Source organism: Nycticebus coucang, chromosome 6 (genome assembly GCF_027406575.1).
Source record: "Nycticebus coucang isolate mNycCou1 chromosome 6, mNycCou1.pri, whole genome shotgun sequence".
NCBI lineage: Eukaryota > Metazoa > Chordata > Mammalia > Primates > Lorisidae > Nycticebus > Nycticebus coucang.
This window is the reverse complement of record NC_069785.1, coordinates 90,575,056-90,597,164: the sequence shown is the minus strand read 5'-3', so window position 1 is coordinate 90,597,164 and position 22,109 is coordinate 90,575,056. Positions and strand designations below refer to the sequence as shown.

At 40.8% G+C, this 22,109-nt stretch overlaps 1 protein-coding gene across 1 annotated transcript in view; it reads left to right on the top strand.

Annotated features, from left to right (window-relative positions):
- The window catches only part of LOC128588447 (coiled-coil domain-containing protein 148-like), a 69,898-nt gene extending 48,797 nt beyond the window's left edge, over nucleotides 1-21,101 (top strand). The window contains exons 2-4 of the mRNA XM_053595264.1: nucleotides 6,495-6,612; nucleotides 15,971-16,111; nucleotides 20,815-21,101. Of these exons, the coding sequence (XP_053451239.1) occupies nucleotides 6,495-6,612; nucleotides 15,971-16,111; nucleotides 20,815-20,928 (373 nt within the window). The 3' untranslated portion in view covers nucleotides 20,929-21,101. The remainder of the gene's footprint in view (nucleotides 1-6,494; nucleotides 6,613-15,970; nucleotides 16,112-20,814) is intronic.
- Nucleotides 21,102-22,109: the final 1,008 nt, after the last annotated feature.

Sequence of the window (22,109 nt, the reverse complement as noted above, 5' to 3'; positions counted from 1 at the left end):
CTCCTGGAGGGGGACCCGTCTTACTCTTCGAGACGCATTCTTGCTGTACTTTTCTTTTGCGCTGCAATAATGTGTATGTTTGTTATTGCTTTGTCCCTGTAATCACTCTCCATCATCAGCTTGACCCAGTACTCATTCCTGACACTGGGAGTCGGGGCACCAGGGAATTTCCAGCTGGACCTAACACCACCTCACTGTGAATGAATTAGAAGCTCTGTAGGTTGCTGAGCAATTGGGTTAACCAGCCCTCCAGATGTGCTGATGTAAACTGGCTTGAGAACCACTGCAGCACTGGTGCTCAGCCCTGGGAGCTCATTACACTGGTCAGTGGAACTTTCAGCAAAGTACCGGTCCTTGGGCCCCACCACCAGATTCTCATGTAAATTGGTCTGGAGAAATGCCCTGGCATCAGAAGTTTTTCATATGCTCTTCTGAGTTTAATGACAACCATAGTTGAGAACATCATTCTATAGGAGTCCAAGAAGGGGCACTCTAATTTAGGATTTTATGATCAATTAAAAAATAATTTATTAAGAACTTTATGCAAAAAAAGAGAACTTCGTTCATTTTACTAGAGTGTTAATTAGGTAAACATTATAGACCACAAATTATGTAAAACTTAACAGTTTAGTAAAGTTCCCCACCACCACCACCACTATTATATCCTGAGCACCTAGAGCAGTGCTTGGCACATAGTAGGTACTTAAATAACTTATGCTGCTAATTGAATCCACTAAGGAAAGGGTTCCAATAGCCTCACAAAGGAATCAGCAAGCTCTCTGAACTGGAACAATCAGTCTCTGTCGGTGCTGGCCTGGGTTCATCCCTCCTGGCCTGCAGACTCCCTGAGAGCCCTCTTTGTCCTTACCCCAAGCTGCTCTGTACCAGGAGGTCACTGTCTTGTGCCAGGATTCATGTTACAACTTGCAGAAATTGGTCTCTGCTTATCCCCTTAGCCAGAATCCCTACTGAGTAGTCTCTCTGTCCATGTAGTCAGAGGGGACAGGGAATGTCTGCTGGTGTGATTTCTATTTTTTTCTGGGCAGGCTTCTCTCCTCTATCTGAGAGGTCCTGGCATCTGACCCACCTGTTTTGATCTGCACATTCTTCCCTGCTGGGGTACCCTGAGGCTAATGGAGAAGTCTCCTCCATTTACAGGGAAGGGCAACCTCTGAGTGGGATTTGAGCCAAAAATGGTTTGCCCAACAGGCAGAAACAGGTTCCCTTGACAGTGGTGCAGAAACAGTCCTGGAAGTCATAGCACCTTCAGCGTGTGCCTGTTTAAAGACTTCCTGCTCAGTGTTGACGAAGCCACCTGACTCAGACACTAAGCAGCCAGTCTGCGTATGAGCTACCTTAATTCAATAGGGCAAATTACTTCCCTCAAACATCGAGGGGGGAAGTTCAATACTGGTTAGAGTATATAAGACAATTAAGATATATCTTTATGTTTGAGTTTGGGAGGTTTGGGGGGTTGAGAAGGGAAACAAAGAAGGGGACTTTGTTGGAGGGGGGAGGAAAACCTGGCCTGCTGAACCAGAAGGAATGGAGGGCCCATAAAAATGTGTATATGAGGTAATCTAGGTAATCAATGACCAATAGAAAGAGACAATTAATGGCCAATAGGAAAGGGCAATACAGCCTGGAGGCCCAGAGTGGCCAATGAAAGACTTGCAACCAATTTCAAACAGAGAGGACATTTATATCCCTGCATGGCCCTTGGCTGTCTCTCTCTCTCACCTTTTTCTCCTTCATGAGAGGGACCCACTTCCAACTCTCTTTGGAAGTGCTCTAAACTTTCTTTTTGTTCTTCCTAAATAAAATTTCTCGTGGTTACATTAAAACTTGTGCAGGGTACTTTTGCTTTCTGTCCACACTGCCTGTGCTGCTCCACTTTTATTTTTAGTTTCCACTCACTTTTGCTTTTGATTCTCACTGTGCCTTAGTTGAACTTTCTAACTCAGCTGAGTAATCAAACCAGGTCAACTGGGTTTGGGGAACCGGGACCCCTGACTCCCAACAGCATTGTTCTTAGTTTAATTCTAGAACTTGCTACTACTGGCCATTCTTCTTCAGAATTCTTTTCTTCCTCCCTCAGTTGCTGTAGCTTTTTTAGAATGAAGTTACCTATGACTCCAGATGGGATGGAGGTCAAGATTTGGTACTTATTATGTTGCCAAGTTCCTTCTGAAGTCTCACCGAAGTCACGAGAGGTTATTACAGATCAAGGTGTTTCCAAACATTTGCATTTGTATACTCAGTTCTTAGAGTGCAGTGCACACATAAAAAGTCTCATAAATGATACATAAATTCTCCATTTCTACATGAAAGCTTACTGTCCCTTCAACTACACTCAGGTCTGGAGGCTTAAATAAAATCCTTTCAGATTATTGTTAATGCTGTGCCTCATTCTGCAGCAGCTGTTGCCTTTGAACAATACGATGCTTCTCCTCCCCAGGAGAAGTTGAACATGCCTCTTTTGAAGCAGTTTCAACCTTTGTAGACTCAGGGAACATATAATAGACTGAGAAATGAAGCCCACGTTCCTGTTTGGGAAGTCAGTGCACAGCTTAGAAACTATTGAGTTTAGCCACTTCCTGACATTGACTTTCATAGCAACAGTTTAATTTGGGGAAAATCTGCTACCTCAAATGGCTAAAAGTATTTATGTGGAAAATTTTCCAAATGATTGACTTTACTGTGTTGCTACTTTCTTTCCCCATGAATATGTGAGTATTTGGCTTCCTCCCAAGAGTTTTTTCTGCATCACTTCTCTTTAGGCAAAGAAAATTTTCTATCCAGAGTTGTAGAAAGAAGCGCCAAGAGTTTCCCCCCTTTAAGAGAAAACTTATTTGAGTTTAAACCATGCATCTTGAAAAATGAAGAGTTTGAGTGTGTCTCCTATGTCCTTGGATTTTCTCATGGCAAATCTTCAAGGCAGTCAGAGAGACCTTGATCATCACTTTGGAGCCAAAGCAACTGTGGTCAGTTCCATGCAACCTCCAGCTTCACTGGCATCAGCTTTGCTCCCGGGCTCATCTCCGTCCCTCGCTCACTGCCCAACCTCCCCCTAATTCTTCTGCCACCATGTACTGACTGCTCTTGCCAAGATCACCAACGACTCCCTGTTGTTTATTCCAATAATTATTTTTCACTATAATTAATCTTTCTGTAGCATTTGACATTGTTGATCCCCTCTTCCTTAGCTCCTTAGGACCAGCTGTCCTCCTCATTCCCTAAATAGTTCCCTCTTCTTCTGTCTCTTTCTTAATTGTTGTTTCCGTGGGAATCCGTCCCAGGCCTACTTCTCACCTTGCTTTACACTGTGGTCCTGGAAGATAGCATTGCTCTGGTGGCTTCAAATCCATTCTATTGATTAGATTCCTGTCTATTTCTCCAACCTAGATTCTGTGAAAACAGGTCTGTGTCCAAACTGAGCCTAGTCCCTTCTCTTCCCTGTTTTTCTTTTAAGTTCCAGTTTTAGGGAGGAACAATATTTTGTTCACTGTTGAAGACAGAAATAATCTTCATCTCTCTCTTTCCTTTCTCCCAGAAAATAAACTCTCACTTTCTATGTATTTTCTTTCAACGTATTGTTAACTCTGTGTCTTCTTGGGCGCTCCTGCCAGTGCCTCTACCATACCCCTGGTTAGGAGCTCATCCATGCCTATCTGGCGTGCCCTCTCTGGGCTAGCCGCCTTACAATCTCCGGGTCACGGGAGAGATTTGTCCTGATCAGAAGCCCTCGGACTTGCGGAGCCCCCACAGTCCTGCTCCTCCTGTTTCTCCAGCCTCACTTCTGGACACTCCCCACCTTGCACTACTCATTTTTGCTCATGCTGAATGTCTCTCTTACCTCTGGGCCTTCATATGCTTTTTTTTTCCTGTCCGGAATATTCTTTCTATTCTCTCTCCTTTTGGTGCATCTTCTCCTTGTTCAGATCTGATATTCACAGCATTTCCTTCCAGGTAGTTTCCTCAAATCCCCAAGTCTGGCAAAGGTACTCCCCAGCACCACTGGCCCACGAGAGCACGTGTCACAGCCGTGTGGGTCTTTGTATCCCCAGTAGACTGTCGGTTCTACAAGGATAGGAGCATGCCTCCTGTGTTGATATTGGACTGCCGGGGCCCAGCACAGTGCTTGATGGATCCAGGTGTTCAATAACTATCTGTTAAATGAGTGAATGAACCTCAAAGTAACAGTGAGTCAGCCTGCCTCACCACATAGGTACAAACACCTCCCTCTCATTTGCAATTTCTTCCTCACTAGTCAAGCTCCCCTGACTGTAACTACTATTACTTTTCCACAAAGTAGACAAAGCTTTGTTGCAGACGAAGCAACCTACATATCCCAGAGGAAGGGAAATTTTCCGAAGGTTCTGAGAATTAGCATATGGTAATTGTCAAATCCCAGGGTATCTTTTAATTGAACCTTCACAGTAGTTCACTTAGCTTGTACTCAGTGCTTAAATTGAGTAGAACCTCATTAGGGAGGCTGTGTGATGCCTTTGTGAAAGGAGAGAATGAGAAATAGAGCTTTCCGTGAGAGAAAGGGAGCATCCTGGTCGGTGGGCTCCTGAACTGTGCATACTGACCGCGCTTACTCCTGACTGGGGGGCAGGACACCCAGGGCCATTGGAGGAAGTTAGGATTTTCCTTCTAAATCGCATTCTGTATTTTGTATTTTACACGGGTTGACAGCATACTTCTCTCCTTCCCTTTCTCTGTGCTTCTGCTTTAACACCAGCTCATGACCAACCTGTTATTAGTGTATTCCTCCCCAGGACCTTATCTTCCCAAGGAAACCCTGTGACTGCCAGGCTCAGCCAACCCTGTACTTGCTCTCTCTGCCTGGAAAACCAGCCTCCACCTCCACCCTCATCCTCCTTGCTCACCAAAAAACTTATCCCCGAGACCTAGTTCATAAAGCTTTTACTGAGTTTTAGCCATCCCTCCCACAGCCCAGCAAGTGGTCTTCTCTCCTTTCTCCAAATATCAGGGACCTTATTTGTGTCTCTCTTACGGCATCTGAAGATGTCTTTTCCAGTTCCTAGGTATGTCGTCACCTCTATGTTAACCTAGAAACTTGAGGGCAGAGTTTTTTGCTCAGTGTGCCGCACTCTCTAGCACTGGGTGCAGCACACAGTAGGTATTCTGAAGTCAGTGAGAGGGATCCAGGGGAGGAGAAGGCATGGTTAATTGCGTGGTGTGGGGAGGGCGAGGGGGAGGGGTGGGTATTGGCTCTGCTGCCAATTGTCCTGGGTTTGAATTCTGGTTCTCCCACTTACTGGGCACGAAACTTTGAACAAGTTACATCGCATGCCTATGCCTTTATCTCTTTATCTATAAAACAGAATAAAAATAGTACCCCAGGGCGGCGCCTGTGGCTCAGTCAGTAAGGCGCCGGCCCCATATACCGAGGGTGGCGGGTTCAAACCCAGCCCCGGCCAAACTGCAACCAAAAAATAGCCGGGCATTGTGGCGGGTGCCTGTAGTCCCAGCTACTCGGGAGGCTGAGGCAAGAGAATCGCTAAAGCCCAGGAGTTGGAGGTTGCTGTGAGCTGTGTGAGGCCACGGCACTCTACCGAGGGCCAGAAAGTGAGACTCTGTCTCTACAAAAAAAAAAAAAAATAGTACCCCAAATGTTTGACTCTTATTAAGTCTAAATGAGCTAAAACATAAAGCACTCAGCTCAAGACCTGATACACAGTGAACACTCGGTAAATGTCAGAATACAGAATATGAAAGGTCTAGTGAATGTACCTTCATGGCAAATGCAGGTGTGCACCCTCAGGGTAAAGGACATTGTGACTGATGTCATGAAAAGAGCTCAATCTGAACCATCAGCGGTGGAAGAGGGAGGCAGCCAGCTAATACTCCCCCTGAGAACCCAGGCTCCTTCTCTTCTGAAAACATGACTTCCATTTCTATAATAGAAGAATAGCTTTCCCATAAAAGGGCCGCAGAAGGGGCCAAATGAACTTGGTACTTAACCATACCCTGTTTTAAGATCTGATGATTTTAAGGGGGATGGAAACATAATCTAAGGGAAAGTCATGTTTTTTGCTGCCACCTACAGATGTCAAAGTGCAATTTTTAGTTTCTTAACATGCGCACATACCCACTAAGAAAGTGACAATATAAGTGGCTATATCTAAAGTTTAGTTGAAGTTCTAAAGGAAGCAATTTAAGATTAGCTGCAACCGTGGCAGCCAACAGTCATTCAGGGTTAATAAAGTGATTTCAATGAGGAGTGAGAGGAACTGAATTTTACCCCCATGATTTCCTGCATGTGTTTGATTTTTATTAGAATTACTGTGAATTGCATTTTATAGAGTCTTTTATTGTTCAGACATGAGAAATCAACCAAAAGTAAGTAAAAACAAGTTGTGATAGTGATATCTCTGCAATGCTCTCTACTCCTATACTGTTACCCATATCATCTTCAAGATTACCATGATAGTTTCCTACTTCCCTATGTGTTATTTTTAAAGGGTTAAATATAGACAAGAATTATTGGAAAAGCGCTTGATGGAGAGAAAAGCAGCAGCCCTTCAAGAAGCGCATGAAGATGAAGAGAGAGTGCGGCGGCTGGAAGCCCTTAGGAAACAGGTGTTTTTAATTTGGGAACTTTCATGGGTGGTTTAAAAAAAAAAATTCTAAGTGCACTTAATAACATTATTGCTGGGGCTTAGTTCATGACACCTGCTATATAAAATGTAACTTTTCCAAATGGGGACACTGATCTTCATTCCTGGGAGCAATTATATTGAACTATTTCCATTTTCTCAGTGTATCCAAAGAACTTTATCACCACCTTTTAAAAAGCTCTCCCAAGATTTCACTGCATCCATATCACCTCTCGCTTATTAGTTGAACCGTATCCAGTTACAACAGTCAAACCCTGCATCTAGTTGAAGGGTTTTACTGTCTTCAAAGATCCTGGTGGAGCTGATAATCCTCTCTGGCATAGGAACCTATGTTTGGAAATATTCCACAGCCAACACATATGTTAAAAAATCACTTTTTAAAAAATACTGTTTTGTGGAGAAATAAAATTCACCCACTGTCTTGCCCAGGGAAAGTAGGCAAATGTAGTTTGAGGTAGGCAGTACATGGCAACAGCAGAAATTTAGGAAGTTGGAAAGTGTGATGGATTTGTTTTACTTGGTAATTGTTGAGAGTTTTGAACTTGAAGTGATTGGTTTAGCTAACAAGTTCTAAAATCTTCATTGACATCATTTCCCAGCTAGTAAGAAACAACTGTCTAGTCTCTCTCCTATGTCACTGAGAATCATGGATAAGAACTTGGCTTCTATTGTTCTTCAAACCAGTTCTGTACTCACTGACATTGGAAATGTAGGTCATTTACTTGTCTCTAACCTTAATTTCCTGGTCTGAAGAAATGGGAATAATGATAATGGTACCTGCTTATAGGTTTGTAGTGACGTGTGTTCAAATTTATTGAGTATTTACTAAGCGTAAAGCCCTCTTTGGACTGCTCCTAGGTGTCATTTGTTTAATCTTTACAATCCTATGCTGTAGGTATTATTAACATCCCAGTTTTACAGAAGAGGAGACAGAGGAGGCACCGAGGGTAGGTGTTTTACCCAAAGTCACACAGCTAGTAAATGTCATGCTGATTCAAAACAAGGAATTCCAGTTTCAATGAGGTGGAATGGATGCAGTGCAAAGGCATGCAACTCTTATAGCACCATCACCCTTCATAAAGTAGGCTACAGGGATAGACGCAAAGCATAGAAATGTAAGTCTTGGTCATCCTAGAGCCTACAAAATTTAAATGATTCAATCATTAGCAAATGATTATATGCCATGTCCTTCTGGGAACAAGATTTGTCACTATTATGAAACACATTCTTGTTCAAAATATAACTTTGATAACTACGGTCTATATAATTAGAATTCTTTCCACCTGTGAATGCTTTGAAAGAGGAAATAGCTGAACCTGTTATCTGTAATCAGTGTTTAGAACTATAGTGTAAGATACTTTAGCTAGGAAAACTGTAATAATTAAAGTATGTTCAACCTTCAGTTATTACAGTTTCTAAATGGCATTAAAAATGCCATTTTCTTTGTGCTAATTCTTGACTTTGGGAATTAACAGGCAGGTGTTATTAATGGTGCATATCATTTACAAAATTAGTGGCTTCTTTTCATTAAGACGCAGGTTTCAATTATAAAGGACAAGGGCATTTGGGTTAAAATGACTGCAGTTTTTTAGTAGAAGGGGAGCAATAGTTTATGGCAGTCTCTGGGAATCTAGTTGCCTGGTGCAATGGAAATCCACCCATCTTGCTCAGTAACGCCAACGCACTCAAGTTTACCTACGAATGATGTTGTTGACCCATGTCAATGACCCAGGCAAAGATCTCAATCAATGGAAGTTTATAAAGCCAAGATTTTGAGGATGTACCTGAGAAAAACACCAAAGAGAAGGAAAAAGGTTTTTGTGTAGGTGTGCGGGGTGGGGGAAGAGGGGGGCGGGCGCTGATGAGACAAAGTGCCTACATTCTCAAAAGGCCCAAGAAATCTACATTTTATACAAAATAAGGGAGTGATGGAAGCATCACTTATGTAGCTGTCCCTTGTTAAGTGGAAAAATGTCTGATTCTGTGTTGTCTCCAGTTCTGTTACCTGTAAGATCAACTGGTGATTCATTATAGGGTGGAATCAGATAAGCTTCGGTTTTAGGTGCTGAACACAGGTACAAGTTGCGTGTCCTCGCTTGTGGGAGGTCAGCAAAGACCTTCCTTAATGAATGAGCTCTGGAGCCAGTTCTTCCCAGGTACCTGAGGACACTGTTCCCTTCTCTTTTGCATAGGACTTGAGGGGTGGCCCCAAGACTCTGTTTTCCTTTTGACATTGTGTTTTAGATCTGGCTCAATCACATTAAACTTTCTAGAAAACTTCATGGGATTGTTACCATAACCATAAATTGCTAGTGGTTAAAAAATGATTTTTAAAAATTATTCATTTATTTAATTTATTTCTTACTTCTGCTGACTTTCAAGGTGGTTGAGTAGGTATGTCTTCTATATAAGATTTTTTTTTTCTTTTTTTATTGTTTGGGATTCATTAAGGGTACAATAAGCCAGGTTACACTGATTGCAATTGTTAGGTAAAGTCCCTCTTACAATCATGTCTTGCCCCCATAAAGTGTGACACACACCAAGGCCCCACCCACCTCCCTCCTTCCCTCTTTCTGTTTCCCCCCCATAACCATAATTGTCATTAATTGTCCTCATATCAAAATTGAGTACATAGGATTCATGCTTCTCCATTCTTGTGATGCTTTACTAAGAATAATGTCTTCCACGTCCATCCAGGTTAATACGAAGGATGTAAAATCTCCGTTTTTTTTAATGGCTGAATAGTATTCCATGGTATACATATACCACAGCTTGTTAATCCATTTCCGGGTTGGTGGGCATTTAGGCTGTTTCCACATTTTGGCGATTGTAAATTGAGCTGCAATAAACAGTCTAGTACAAGTGTCCTTATGATAAAAGGATTTTTTTCCTTCTGGGTAGATGCCCAGTAATGGGATTGCAGGATCAAATGGGAGGTCTAGCTTGAGTGCTTTGAGGTTTCTCCATACTTCCTTCCAGAAAGGTTGTACTACTTTGTAGTCCCACCAGCAGTGTAAAAGTGTTCCCTTCTCTCCACATCCACGCCAGCATCTGCAGTTTTGAGATTTTGTGATGTGGGCCATTCTCACTGGGGTTAGATGATATCTCAGGGTTGTTTTGATTTGCATTTCTCTAATATATAGAGATGATGAACATTTTTTCATGTGTTTGTTAGCCATTTGTCTGTCGTCTTTAGAGAAAGTTCTATTCATGTCTCTTGCCCATTGATATAAGGGATTGTTGGCTTTTTTCATGTGCGTTAATTTGAGTTCTCCATAGATCCTAGTTATCAAGCTTTTGTCTGATTGAAAATATGCAAATATCCTTTCCCATTGTGTAGGTTGTCTCTTTGCTTTGGTTATAGTCTCCTTAGCTGTACAGAAGCTTTTCAGTTTAATGAAGTCCCATTTGTTTATTTTTGTTGTTGCAATTGCCATGGCAGTCTTCTTCATGAAGTCTTTCCCCAGGCCAATATTTTACAGTGTTTTTCCTATGCTTTCTTGGAGGATTTCTATTGTTTCATGCCTTAAGTTTAAGTCCTTTATCCATCTTGAATCAATTTTTGTGAGTGGGGAAAGGTGTGGGTCCAGTTTCAGTCTTTTACATGTAGACATCCAGTTCTCCCAACACCATTTATTGAATAGGGAGTCTTTCCCACAAGGTAAGTTCTTGTTTGGTTTATCAAAGATTAGGTGGTTGTAAAATGTTAGTTTCATTTCTTGGTTTTCAATTCGATTCCAAGTGTCTATGTCTCTGTTTTTGTGCCAGTACCATGCTGTCTTGAGCACTATGGCTTTGTAGTACAGACTAAAATCTGGTATGCTGATGCCCCCAGCTTTATTTTTGTTACAGAGAACTGCCTTAGCTATACGGGATTTTTTCTGGTTCCATACAAAACGCAGAATCATTTTTTCCAAATCTTGAAAGTACGATGTTGGTATTTTGATAGGAATGGCATTGAATAGGTAGATTGCTTTGGGAAGTATAGACATTTTAACAATGTTGATTCTTCCCATCCATGAGCATGGTATGTTCTTCCATTTGTTAATATCCTCTGCTATTTCCTTTCTGAGGATTTCATAGTTTTCTTTATAGAGGTCCTTCACCTCCTTCGTTAGGTATATTCCCAGGTATTTCATTTTCTTTGAGACTATGGTGAAGGGAGTTGTGTCCTTAATTAGCTTCTCATCTTGACTGTTATTGGTGTACACAAAGGCTACTGACTTGTGGACATTGATTTTATATCCTGAAACATTACTGTATTTTTTGATGACTTCTAGGAGTCTTGTGGTTGAGTCTTTGGGGTTCTCTAAGTATAAGATCATGTCATCAGCAAAGAGGGAGAGTTTGACCTCCTCTGCTCCCATTTGGATTCCCTTTATTTCCTTGTCTTGCCTAATTGTATTGGCTAGAACTTCCAGCACTATGTTGAATAGTAAAGGTGACAGAGGACAACCTTGTCTGGTTCCAGTTCTAAGAGGAAAAGCTTTGAGTTTTACTCCATTCAGTAAAATATTGGCTGTGGGTTTGTTATAGATAGCTTCAATCAGTTTTAGAAATGTGCCACCTATGCCTATACTCTTCAGTGTTCTAATTAGAAAAAGATGCTGGATTTTATCAAATGCTTTTTCTGCATCTATTGAGAGGATCATGTGATCTTTATTTTTGCCTCTGTTAATATGGTGGATAACGTTTATAGACTTGCGTATGTTAAACCAGCCTTGCATCCCTGGGATGAAGCCTACTTGATCATGATGAATGACTTTTTTGATGATAAGCTGTAATCTATTGGCTAGGATTTTGTTGAGAATTTTTGCGTCTATGTTCATGAGTGAGATTGGTCTGAAATTCTCCTTTTTGTTTGGGTCTTTTCCTGGTTTTGGTATCAGGGTGATGTTTGCTTCATAGAATGCATTGGGGAAGACTCCTTCTTCCTCAATGTTTTGGAATAATTTCTGCAGTACAGGAATAAGCTCTTCCTTGAAGGTTTGATAGAATTCTGGAGTGAAGCCATCTGGACCAGGGCATTTTTTGGTTGGAAGATTTTTTATTGTTTCTTTCATCTTGGTGTTTGAAATTGGTCTGTTCAGGAGCTCTATTTCTTCCTGGCTGAGTCTAGGGAGAGGGTGTGATTCCAAATAGTGATCCATTTCTTTCACATTGTCAAATTTCTGCGCATAGAGTTTCTGGTAGTATTCAGAGATGATCTCTTGTATCTCTGTGGGATCAGTTGTTATTTCCCCTTTATCATTTCTGATTGAGGTTACTAGAGATTTTACTTTTCTATTTCTCATTAGTCAGGCCAATGGTTTATCCATTTTATTTATTTTTTCAAAAAACCAAGTCCTTGTTTCATTAATTTTCTGAATGATTCTTTTGTTTTCAATTTCATTGATCTCTGATTTGATTTTGGATATTTCTTTTCTTCTACTGAGTTTAGGCTTAGATTATTCTTCTTTTTCCAATTCCATAAGATCTCTTGTGAGATTGTTGATGTGCTCTCTTTCTGTTTTTCGAATGTGGGCATCTAAAGCGATGAATTTTCCTCTCAAAACTGCTTTTGCAGTATCCCACAGCTTTTGGTAGTTTGTGTCTTCATTGTTGTTATGCTCAAGGAAGTTAATGATTTCCTGTTTTATTTCTTCCTTCACCCATCTGTTATTCAACAGAAGATTGTTTAGTTTCCATGCCTTTGGATGGGGTTGAACATTTTTGTTAGAGTTGAGTTCCACCTTTAGTGCCTTATGGTCTGAGAAGATACAAGGTAAAATTTCAATTCTTTTGATTCTGTTGATATTTGTTTTGTGTCCCAGCATGTGATCAATTTTGGAGAATGTTCCATGGGGTGATGAGAAGAATGTATATTCTTTATCTTTGGGATGGAGTGTTCTATATGCATCTATCAAGCACAGTTGTTCTAGGGTCTCATTTAAGTCTCTTATATCCTTGTTTAATTTCTGTTTAGGGGATCTGTCCAGCTCTGTAAGAGGAGTGTTAAGGTCCCCTGGTATTATGCTATTATCAGATATCATATTGCTCAGACTGAGTAAGGTCTGTTTCAAGAATCTGGGAGCATTTAAATTGGGTGCATAGATATTTAGAATTGAAATGTCTTCTTGTTGTATTTTTCCCTTGACCAATATAAAGTGACCATCTTTGTCTTTTTTGACTTTAGTTGCTTTAAATCCACATGTATCTGAAAATAAGATTGCAACTCCTCTTTTCTTCTGAATTCCATTTGCCTGAAAAATTGTCTTCCAACCCTTGACTCGGAGCTTTAATTTGTCTTTTGAAGCCAGGTGTGTTTCTTGCAGACAGCAAATGGATGGCTTGTGTTTTTTAATCTAGTCAACCAATCTATGTCTCTTCAGTGGGGAATTCAAGCCATTAACATTTATGGAGATAATTGATAAGTGTGGTAGTATTCTATTCGTCTTATTTTGTGAGAGTCCATTGCTTAGTTTTATCTTTTGCATCAGTGTGGAGGTTAGGTTCTGTCCTTTAATTTCTGAGTTCTTACTTTGCTGCTGATCCATTGTGGTGGTCAGTGTGCAGAACAGGTTGAAGTATTTCCTGTAGAGCTGGTCTTGTTGTGGCGAATTTCCTCAATGTTTGTATATCCGTAAATGATTTGATTTCTCCGTCAATTTTGAAGCTTAGCTTAGCCTGGTACAGAATTCTGGGCTGGAAATTGTTCTGTTTAAGTAGATTAAAGGTAGATGACCATTGTCTTCTTGCTTGGAAAGTTTCATTAGAGAAGTCTGCGGTCACTCTGATGGATTTGCCCCTGTAGGTCAACTGGCGCTTACTCCTGGCAGCTTGCAGAATCTTTTCTTTTTTCTTGACTTTGGACAGGTTCATCACAATGTGTCTTGGAGAAGCTCGGTTAGAGTTGAGGCGACCTGGGGTCCGATAGCCCTCTGAAAGCAGTGTGTCAGAATCTTTGGTGATATTTGGGAAATTTTCTTTTATAATATTCTCTAGTATGGCTTCCATTCCTCTGGGGCATTCTTCTTCCCCTTCTGGAATTCCTATAACTCGTATGTTGGAACGCTTCATAAAGTCCCATAATTCTGACAGTGAACGTTCTGCTTTCTCTCTCTTCTTTTCTGCCTCTTTTACTATCTGAGTTATCTCAAAAACTTTGTCTTCTACCTCTGAAATTCTTTCTTCTGCATGGTCTAACCTGTTGCTGATACTTCCATTGCATCTTTAAGTTCCCTGATTGACTGTTTCATTTCCTCCAGCTCTGCTATGTCCTTTTTATATTCTTCATATCGTTCATCTCTTATTTGATTCTGTTTTTGGATTTCCTTTTGGTTATTTTCCACTTTATTAGCAGTTTCCTTCATTGTTTCCATCATTTCTTTCATTGTTTTCAACATGTGTATTCTAAATTCCCTTTCTGTCATTCCTAACATTTCTGTATAGGTGGAATCCTCTGCAGTAGCTACCTCATGGTCCCTCGGTGGGGTTGTTTTGGACTGGTTCTTCATGTTGCCTGGAGTTTTCTGCTGATTCTTCCTCATGAGTGATTTCTTTTATCTGTTTCCTTGCCCTAATTTTCTTTTCACTTCCTCTTGCTCTTTAAGTTCTCGTGCCTGTGGACTAAGGGTTACAGGACCAGAAGGGTGAGAAGGTTGAAGAGCAAAAAAGGGATGAAAGAAAGGAGTACCGAGAGATAAGAAAAAAAAAAAAAGAAAAATAGAGAAAGGAGAGGGGGTGGGTAAAAGGAATATTGACAAAAGAAGAGAGGCATAGAAAGAGGGAGTCAGAGCAATATAGGTGTACAGTAGGGTACTTTGATACAACCTTAAAAAAAAAACCACCTTCTGGGGGTGCCCAGTGGGGTGGTTCCCTTGAGGTCAGCAGCTCTTTGCTAACCTGATCAGACACAGTACCCCTCCTCCACCTAGTAGAGGAAAGACAAAAATGCTATAAATCAAACCAAAACAAGCAAACAGAAAACTTTACGGGATAAAATTGGCTGGAAAAACCAAATAATAGTGGTAGAAACACTAACAAAAATGAAGTTCTAATTATTGAAATAGGCAGCAATGGGAAATTATAATAAACTAGAAAAATTGAGAAAGAAAAAGGATCTGTATGGAAAAGGTTGAACTTAAAAAACAAAACAACAATCCACAACATCAAAATAAACAAAAAAAACAACCAAACCAAAAAAAAGAAAAACACAACCAAAAACAAAGCAGTATGTATATGTTATTGAATATTGTCTGGGCAACACGTGGTCTTCTGGGGTATGAGGTGTTAATCACAGTTCTGGTACAACTGGAGGCTGCTAGTTTCTCAAACCCCAGCAGGTAGACACCCTAAATCTCTCTTCAGCCCACTTAAAAGGCACTTTGAACTTGTTTACTTACTGAGCAGAAGCTTTCTCAGGGAAGTGCTTGTCGCTGGAATCACTGCTGAAGTGGCTATCCACTTACCCTGTGTGTCAAAACTGGTCTCCCTCTTCCCCCGAGGGTTAGTGCTGCAAGGCGGCTCAGACACCGCCCTTAGGCTACTTGGTCGCTGGGTTACCAGCTCCCACCCAATTCCAGCTCTGCGACCCTGAGGGCGGAGCTTGCCGGGGCAGATTTCTCACAATGTCTGCCTGTGACCCAGAGCCAAACAGTATTAGCTCCGTCTGGCTCAACTGCTCAGACTGGGGGCCTAGACAAAGGCCAAAGTTCTCCGCACTCCCGCTCAGGTTCTCCCCAAGGCAATTCAGCTGAGTGCCAAGTCCAAAGACACCAAAACAGTTCACAGGTAAGGCCTTTCTGGTTTGCAGTCTCGCTGCTACCGAACTTACAGTTGCGGGCGGGTTTAGACGGATTGAACACACGCGACCACTTGCCGGTTTTCCACTATTTTAGTCCTCCTCTTGGGGTCCAGAAGTCTCTCGCTGACTCCCTGTATCCTCTCAGTGGTGATGATAGGCAGATCCCACCAGCCAGAGATGCCTGGAGTCCTATATCCCCAGACTCACGGTGCCCAGATGCAAGGAAGCTGTTACTCGGCTGCCATCTTGCTCCGCCTCCCTATATAAGATTTTCTATGACTTCATATCAGAAAGAGATTATTATTTGAGATTAATTTAAAATTATAATTATTCAATCATTAGCAAATCATTATATGCCATGGCCTTTTACTGTTTTGTTTCAAAGCTCCTTCACGGATCTCTAGGCCTGGCCTGGTTTTATGGTTCTTTGTGTCCATTCCTCTTAGGTTTCATCTCTAATGGGCAGGGGAGACCAGCAATGTTGTCCAGGAGTCTTTAGCTTGTCTCCATCCCAGTAGCCATGTCTTCCTTTCAGGTGGCTGTCGTCGCTCAGTTTGATAGTATCAGAATGATGTCAGACACAAAGGCATCGAAAGCTAGGATGGGCATTGAAACTGAAGAAGAATTTATTCTTCAAAAGCCACTCTTCACCTTGAATACATACAATGAACAGCAGGTAATTATGAGAATTAGCACCATTGATGCCAAAACCATGATGATGATAAGAAGAAGTACGGAAATGTGTGTTGGGTTACAAACTGTTTTCAATATTTACATTTGAACATCACCCATATTATCATAATTGTTACTTCTAAGTGATAGTACATAATTACTACATAGTTCTTAATATTATAAAGTCGTTAATAGGTGATTGTAGAACAAAAGAGTATGCCTGAAAATGCTATGAATCTCTCATTGAAAATTACTTTTTAATTAAAAAATAGCTTTATAAAGTTTACATCAGAGCTGATGGTAAAACAAAACATTTTCTGCAGAAAAAGTGTTAAGGGGCCCTTTAACCACTTGTCGGAACTTAGGGTTTGTTTCAGTCTGTGCCTGCAACTGAGAAGGGATTTTTAAAAAGGTGTTTTAGAGGATGGATTGAAGGGCTGGAGGATGGGAGGGAGGACAGATGGAAAGTAGTGTCACTGAAATTAAGGGAAAAAGTAGTTGTTAATTTTACAAATCTAAGGAGAGAAGCTAAATACTTGTCTAATTATTTAAAAATCAATAGATTGAATTCATTCATCTGCTGCCAAATCAATCCATTGTGCCTCTGCTCTGTGTGGCATACTTTGCCAGGTGATACAAAGATGAAGAATTTATTTGTTTTTTCGTTGATTAAGTATCTATGGAACACACGCTGTATTCTGGTTCTCTGCAAGCTTCCTGGGCTCTATCTGAACAAGACAGCCTGACCCGTGTAGAGGAACTGACCAGAGGAGCCTGTTGGGAAAAGCTCCATGCACAGAAATAATGCCATGGGGGTGGGATCAACCCCACAGGGCAAGTCTGAGCTGCCCCAGCAGGTGGAGGGGAATGAAAGGCTGACCCTGACCAGGGAAGTCAGGAAGTGTCAGAGGGGAAACTTCTGAGCCCTTGCTCAGGCAGGGATTTTTGGTAGTAGTAGTAACATTTCCTCCAGATGACTTACGATAAAGGGTATGAGTTAGAGGCATGAACAGGGAGAGGGAGTAATCAGGAGGATGCGGGGGTCCTTCCAGATGCCGGCTGCCAAAGTGAGAAGGGAAGCCGGGCCTTGACATTTGAAGTCAGAAGCTGGAAGAGTCTTGTGTAGCAAAGCAAAGGAATTAAGGGTTTGAGCGAGGAGAGTGTGGGATGAGTCCTTTCCTGGTGTGTCTTCTTCAGTGTGAGGTACATGACAAAGGGCATATGAAAGGTTCTGGGAAATGGGACTGGAAACATGAGTTAGGGTCAGACTGTAGAAAGCATAGCGAGTCTTGCTACTAAGGCCTTTATCCTGTAAGCGGATGCCAGACTTTGAAGCAGGCAAATTACATGTGGTTATGCCCTGCACAAATAAAGGTTTGATCAGCAACAGACCATGTATACAGTGGTGGTCCCATATCTTATGGAGACTATAATGGAGCTGAAAAATTCCTATCATCTAGTGACATTCCCTTTTCTATGTTTAGAGATACAAACACTTATCACTGTGTTACAATTGCCTCTGATATTTAGTGCAGAAACGTCATATGGTTGGCAACCTGGGAACCATATGCTATATCACATAGCCTACCTGTGCAGCTACACTATCAAAGTTTGGGTAGGTACACTCCATGATGTTCACATAGCAGTGGGAATCATCTAATGATGCATTTCTCAGAATGTATCCCCATCACTAAGTGGCAAATAATTGTAATCGGATTTATGTTTCAGCCTTGTGTCCAGAAGGGAAAATCGGTGAGGTAAACATGGATTGGGGTGAGGTCCATTTAAGATGGCAGAGCCCTCCTCATAGAAGTGGTGGCGCTGGGGCCATGAATGGCTCTGGCTGAGAGGGAGAGGGAACAAAGAAGGTGAGGATGATTTTCAAGCCAGATAGCAGGTTATATTGGGGAGAGGCTGCATTTTGGATTCAAATCCACATCCACTATTTATCGGCTGGGTGCACTTGTGTAAGCTATTAAAATCTTTATGTCTGTTTTCTTCATCTGTAAAATAATTATTTGCAAGATCCTTGTGAGGATTAGAGATAATAAATGTCAACTGCCTAGAACATCGCCTGGTACCCAGGAGTAAATTATAATCATTCAGTGGTGTTGCCACTAACCATATAAGAATAGGGAAGGAAAAACAGACTTGGGGAGAGAGAGAATTTATTTTACTCATGTCATGTTTAGGGTGAAGATCTCTAGTGCACATTTGTAAGAAACTGATTTGCTGTATCCAGGGAGGGGAGCTGGGGAGATGGAAGTCTCCATTTCACTTGCTAGCTAGTCACATACAGAATAATGAAAAAAATCTTAAACCTCACAACTCTGGAGCAAGGAGAGAGTTGAATCCTGGAGATGACTCGGGAGTTAATACTGTGCAGGTTGGACATGAATCCTTGGGAATAGGTGAGAGTGACCAGGGGGAATACACTGAGGCACAAGTGGAGACTGAGGTCTGAGGCTTAAACTCATTGCCTCTCAGACACAAATCTCTGTATCATTCTTGACTTCTTTCTTACCATTGCCCCTAGGCCTGTATCTGATCAGCTGCCAAGTTCTATTGATTCTTCCTTTCATAATGTTTCTGACAGTTACGTCTTTGTCACTTCAGGCATTAATTACTTCATGTCTAGACAAGTGTAATAAACTGCTAACTGCTTTCCTTCTCTCCATCTCTCTTTTCCTGCTACCTTAATTTATCCTGAACTTGTAATCATGTTCATCTTCCTATGCAAACACAATGATTATATTACTATTATTATTTTTTTTAGAGATGGAGTTTCACTTCATCGCCCTCGGTAGAGTGCTGTAGCGTCTCAGCTCACAGCAACCTCCAGCTCTTGGGCTTAGGTGATTCTCTTGCCTCAGCCTCCTGAGTAGCTGGGACTATAGGCACCGGGCTATTTTTTGTTATAGTTTGGCCAGGGCCAGGTTTGAACCCACCACCCTCAGTATATGGGACCAGTGCCCTACTCACTGAGCCACAAGTGCTGCCTCACAATGATTACAGGCTAATATTTCCAGGCTAAAAACAGAAACAGAACCCCAAGAGCTCCTCAGACTCCTTGGCATGGCCTCGCCAGCCTTTTAAATTCAGGTTCCAGACTGAAAAGTACACTTTTCCAGTGTTCCTCAATGGTACCCAGGGCTCCATCCAAACAACCCTTATTCCAAATTGACCTGTTTCCCCTGTAATTTCTATGGACTCTCTTTTCTCATTAGAGCTCTCTTCCTCCTCCTTTTGCTTTGAAGAATAAGTTGGAATTTAATGTTAGTTCAACTGCTCCTCCTTATCCGAGGCTATCCTCATCCTACCAGCATCACGAGATGTACCTCCATGTTTTATTACTCTTAGGGTGACCACCTGTCGCCATGAACTAGTTATCTGTGTACATTCTATTACCCCCATTTGTTTAGAAGGAGGGAGTGCTTTAACCTATTATCACATCCTCTAAGGCAGCGGTTCTCAACCTGGGGGTCGTGACCCCTCTGGGGGTCTCCTGCATATCAAATATTTACAATACGATTCATAACAGTTGCAAAATTACAGTTATGAAGTAGCAATGAAAATAATTTTATGGTTGGGGTCACCACCACATGAGGAACTGTATTAAAGGGTCGCAGCATTAGGAAGGTTGAGAACCACTGCTCTAAGGGGTCTTCAAGTTCGTGTAAAATGCCTGATTAGGTAAAATCCATATGTGGCTACCTTCTTATCATTGCAAATACTGTCTGTTGACATTTAATATTCATAGAAGGAGGGGAAGAGGAATAAGATCCAATCAGCTGTAAATTGAAACAGAAATTGAACTACTCAAATGTCTACTCCCATTTAGAATCAGATTGATGGAAGCATTTTCTGGTTCTGTTTGAAACAGCAGCCTTGGAAGAAAAGGTTGTATTGATTTTGTTTTTCAAGTAGAGGCCATGTGTTTAAACTTAATTTACATATTGCCAAATGACAGCGAAATTAAACGTCTGTTTAAAGACAGATGTAAAGGTTGTGGCTTAGATTTATTTCAATCAATGATTATCTGCATTTTATAATTCAATAAGTATAAGTATACAACATAAGCTTCTTTTACCTTATCTTTTAATAATGTATTTTAATGTATCCTATTTTTAATAATCCAGTATACAATATTATAGACATCCCCTGTTGGAAACCACTGATCTACTAGAAAGGCATAAAGTCAAAAAAGTTTAAGTGGTCAGCTGCCGAGGTTCCCACCTATATCCTAGTACTTTGAGAAGCCAAGGTGGGAGGATCACTTGAGGGGCCAGGAGTTTGAGATCAGTCTGAGTAATATAGCAAGACCTTGTCTTTACAAAAAATAGAAAAATTAGCTGGGCATGGTGGGTCGTGCCTGTAGTCCCAGTTGTCTGGGAGGCTAAGCAGGGCAGAGGGATCACCTGAGCCAGTTTGGAGTTGCAGTGAGCTGTGATGATGCTACGACACTCCAGCCTAGGAAACAGATCCCAAGACTCTATCTCAAAAATTAAAAAAATGAAAAAGGGTTTGGGCATTTTCAGTAAAAGGAATCAGAACATAGTCATTGTATTCACTAAGTTTATTATCATCATCTAGTTATCTATTCAGGAAAAACAAATTAGGCAACTTGGAAAAATGTGTAACTAAATGTTAAAGTTTCCTTTAATTCAATGAATTGCTGATTATTTATATTGTATTTTATTTCTACAGATAATTTCTGACCCTAGAATTCGCTTTGAGTTAGCCCTTCGAGAAGCTGGACTTCATAAAGCAGTTTATGCCAGAGAGATGTTACCAAAAATCAGTCCTCAAAAACCTCCATGAAAGGATATGGAGTCTTCTGTATTTAAACTATAGAGCTTATCCTCAAATCTTGCTATATGTAAACAAGTTTTTTCTTTGAAAACATTTATATGGATAATAATTACTACTTTCTAAAATTTTAAAAAATATCAGGCCTAGAAATTGTAGCAGCTATTAAAACAACTTTGCCTTTCTTTTATGATTCTTAGAATTTTATGCACTATGTCCTGTGTCTTTATCTAAAATCCCCCACACTTATGAACTTCATTAAGGTCCATAGGGTCCATGTACCATCACGTGGCTAACTGCATGTTGAAGGTGGTGTAACCACACGAGAAGAGCTCAAAACAACTGTTTGTGAGAATTATAAACTATGTGGTTGCTCCCTGCTAGCGTTCATTTCTGCTTGTTATTTCAGAATTTGACTTTTTTTAATTACAGAAGCTTCATTATCATGAATACTTCTATTATTTCTTGATTATTATAAGAGGATACTCAACCTTTCTCTAAATTTAGAAACCAATTTGGTACACCATGTTTACTGCAAACCAATCATCCAATTCCATTTCTCAAATTAGCCCTTAAGAACAAATTGTAAATCAGAAACAGCATTTCGAGCAGGGGAATATCTGTTTGGTTTGAAAAAATGTATTTGTGTGATTGTTTAGAAGGTATCTTCAAAAATTTATGGTATTTGGAATGCTGTAAAAGTTCCAAATTATCTATTAAATATTTGTAATATATGATTTTATAGAAAAGGAGTATTTCAAATAAAACTCAACAGAAATTTTTGGCTACTTCCAAAAAGCAGTTATTCAGCCAAAATAGTAAGTCAGTGGTGTTATAAGTTGCCACTGTTGCTGTTAAGAAACCACCTCCCTTTTTCTCTCTATTGCTGCCCCCTGCCGTTTCCCATTCACCGCCAGCCAGACGTTACGGTGTCTATGCAGTTATCAGAATAACACACAAAAAATGACCAGTCCAACTGGTGGAATCTTCTTCAGTTTCATGATTGTCCCCAGTGTCATGGGCATAAGTAATACAAGAAATGCAGCCCATCAAAGTCAACTTTTACAAAGATTCTATGGGCAAAACTCTTATCTACTTGCCAAAATTCATTCTAATAACCTCCCCGCTGCATCATCATAACATCTTATAAAAAGAAGGAAAGGAGCCTTTAACAACAGGCTGAGAGTAGTGAG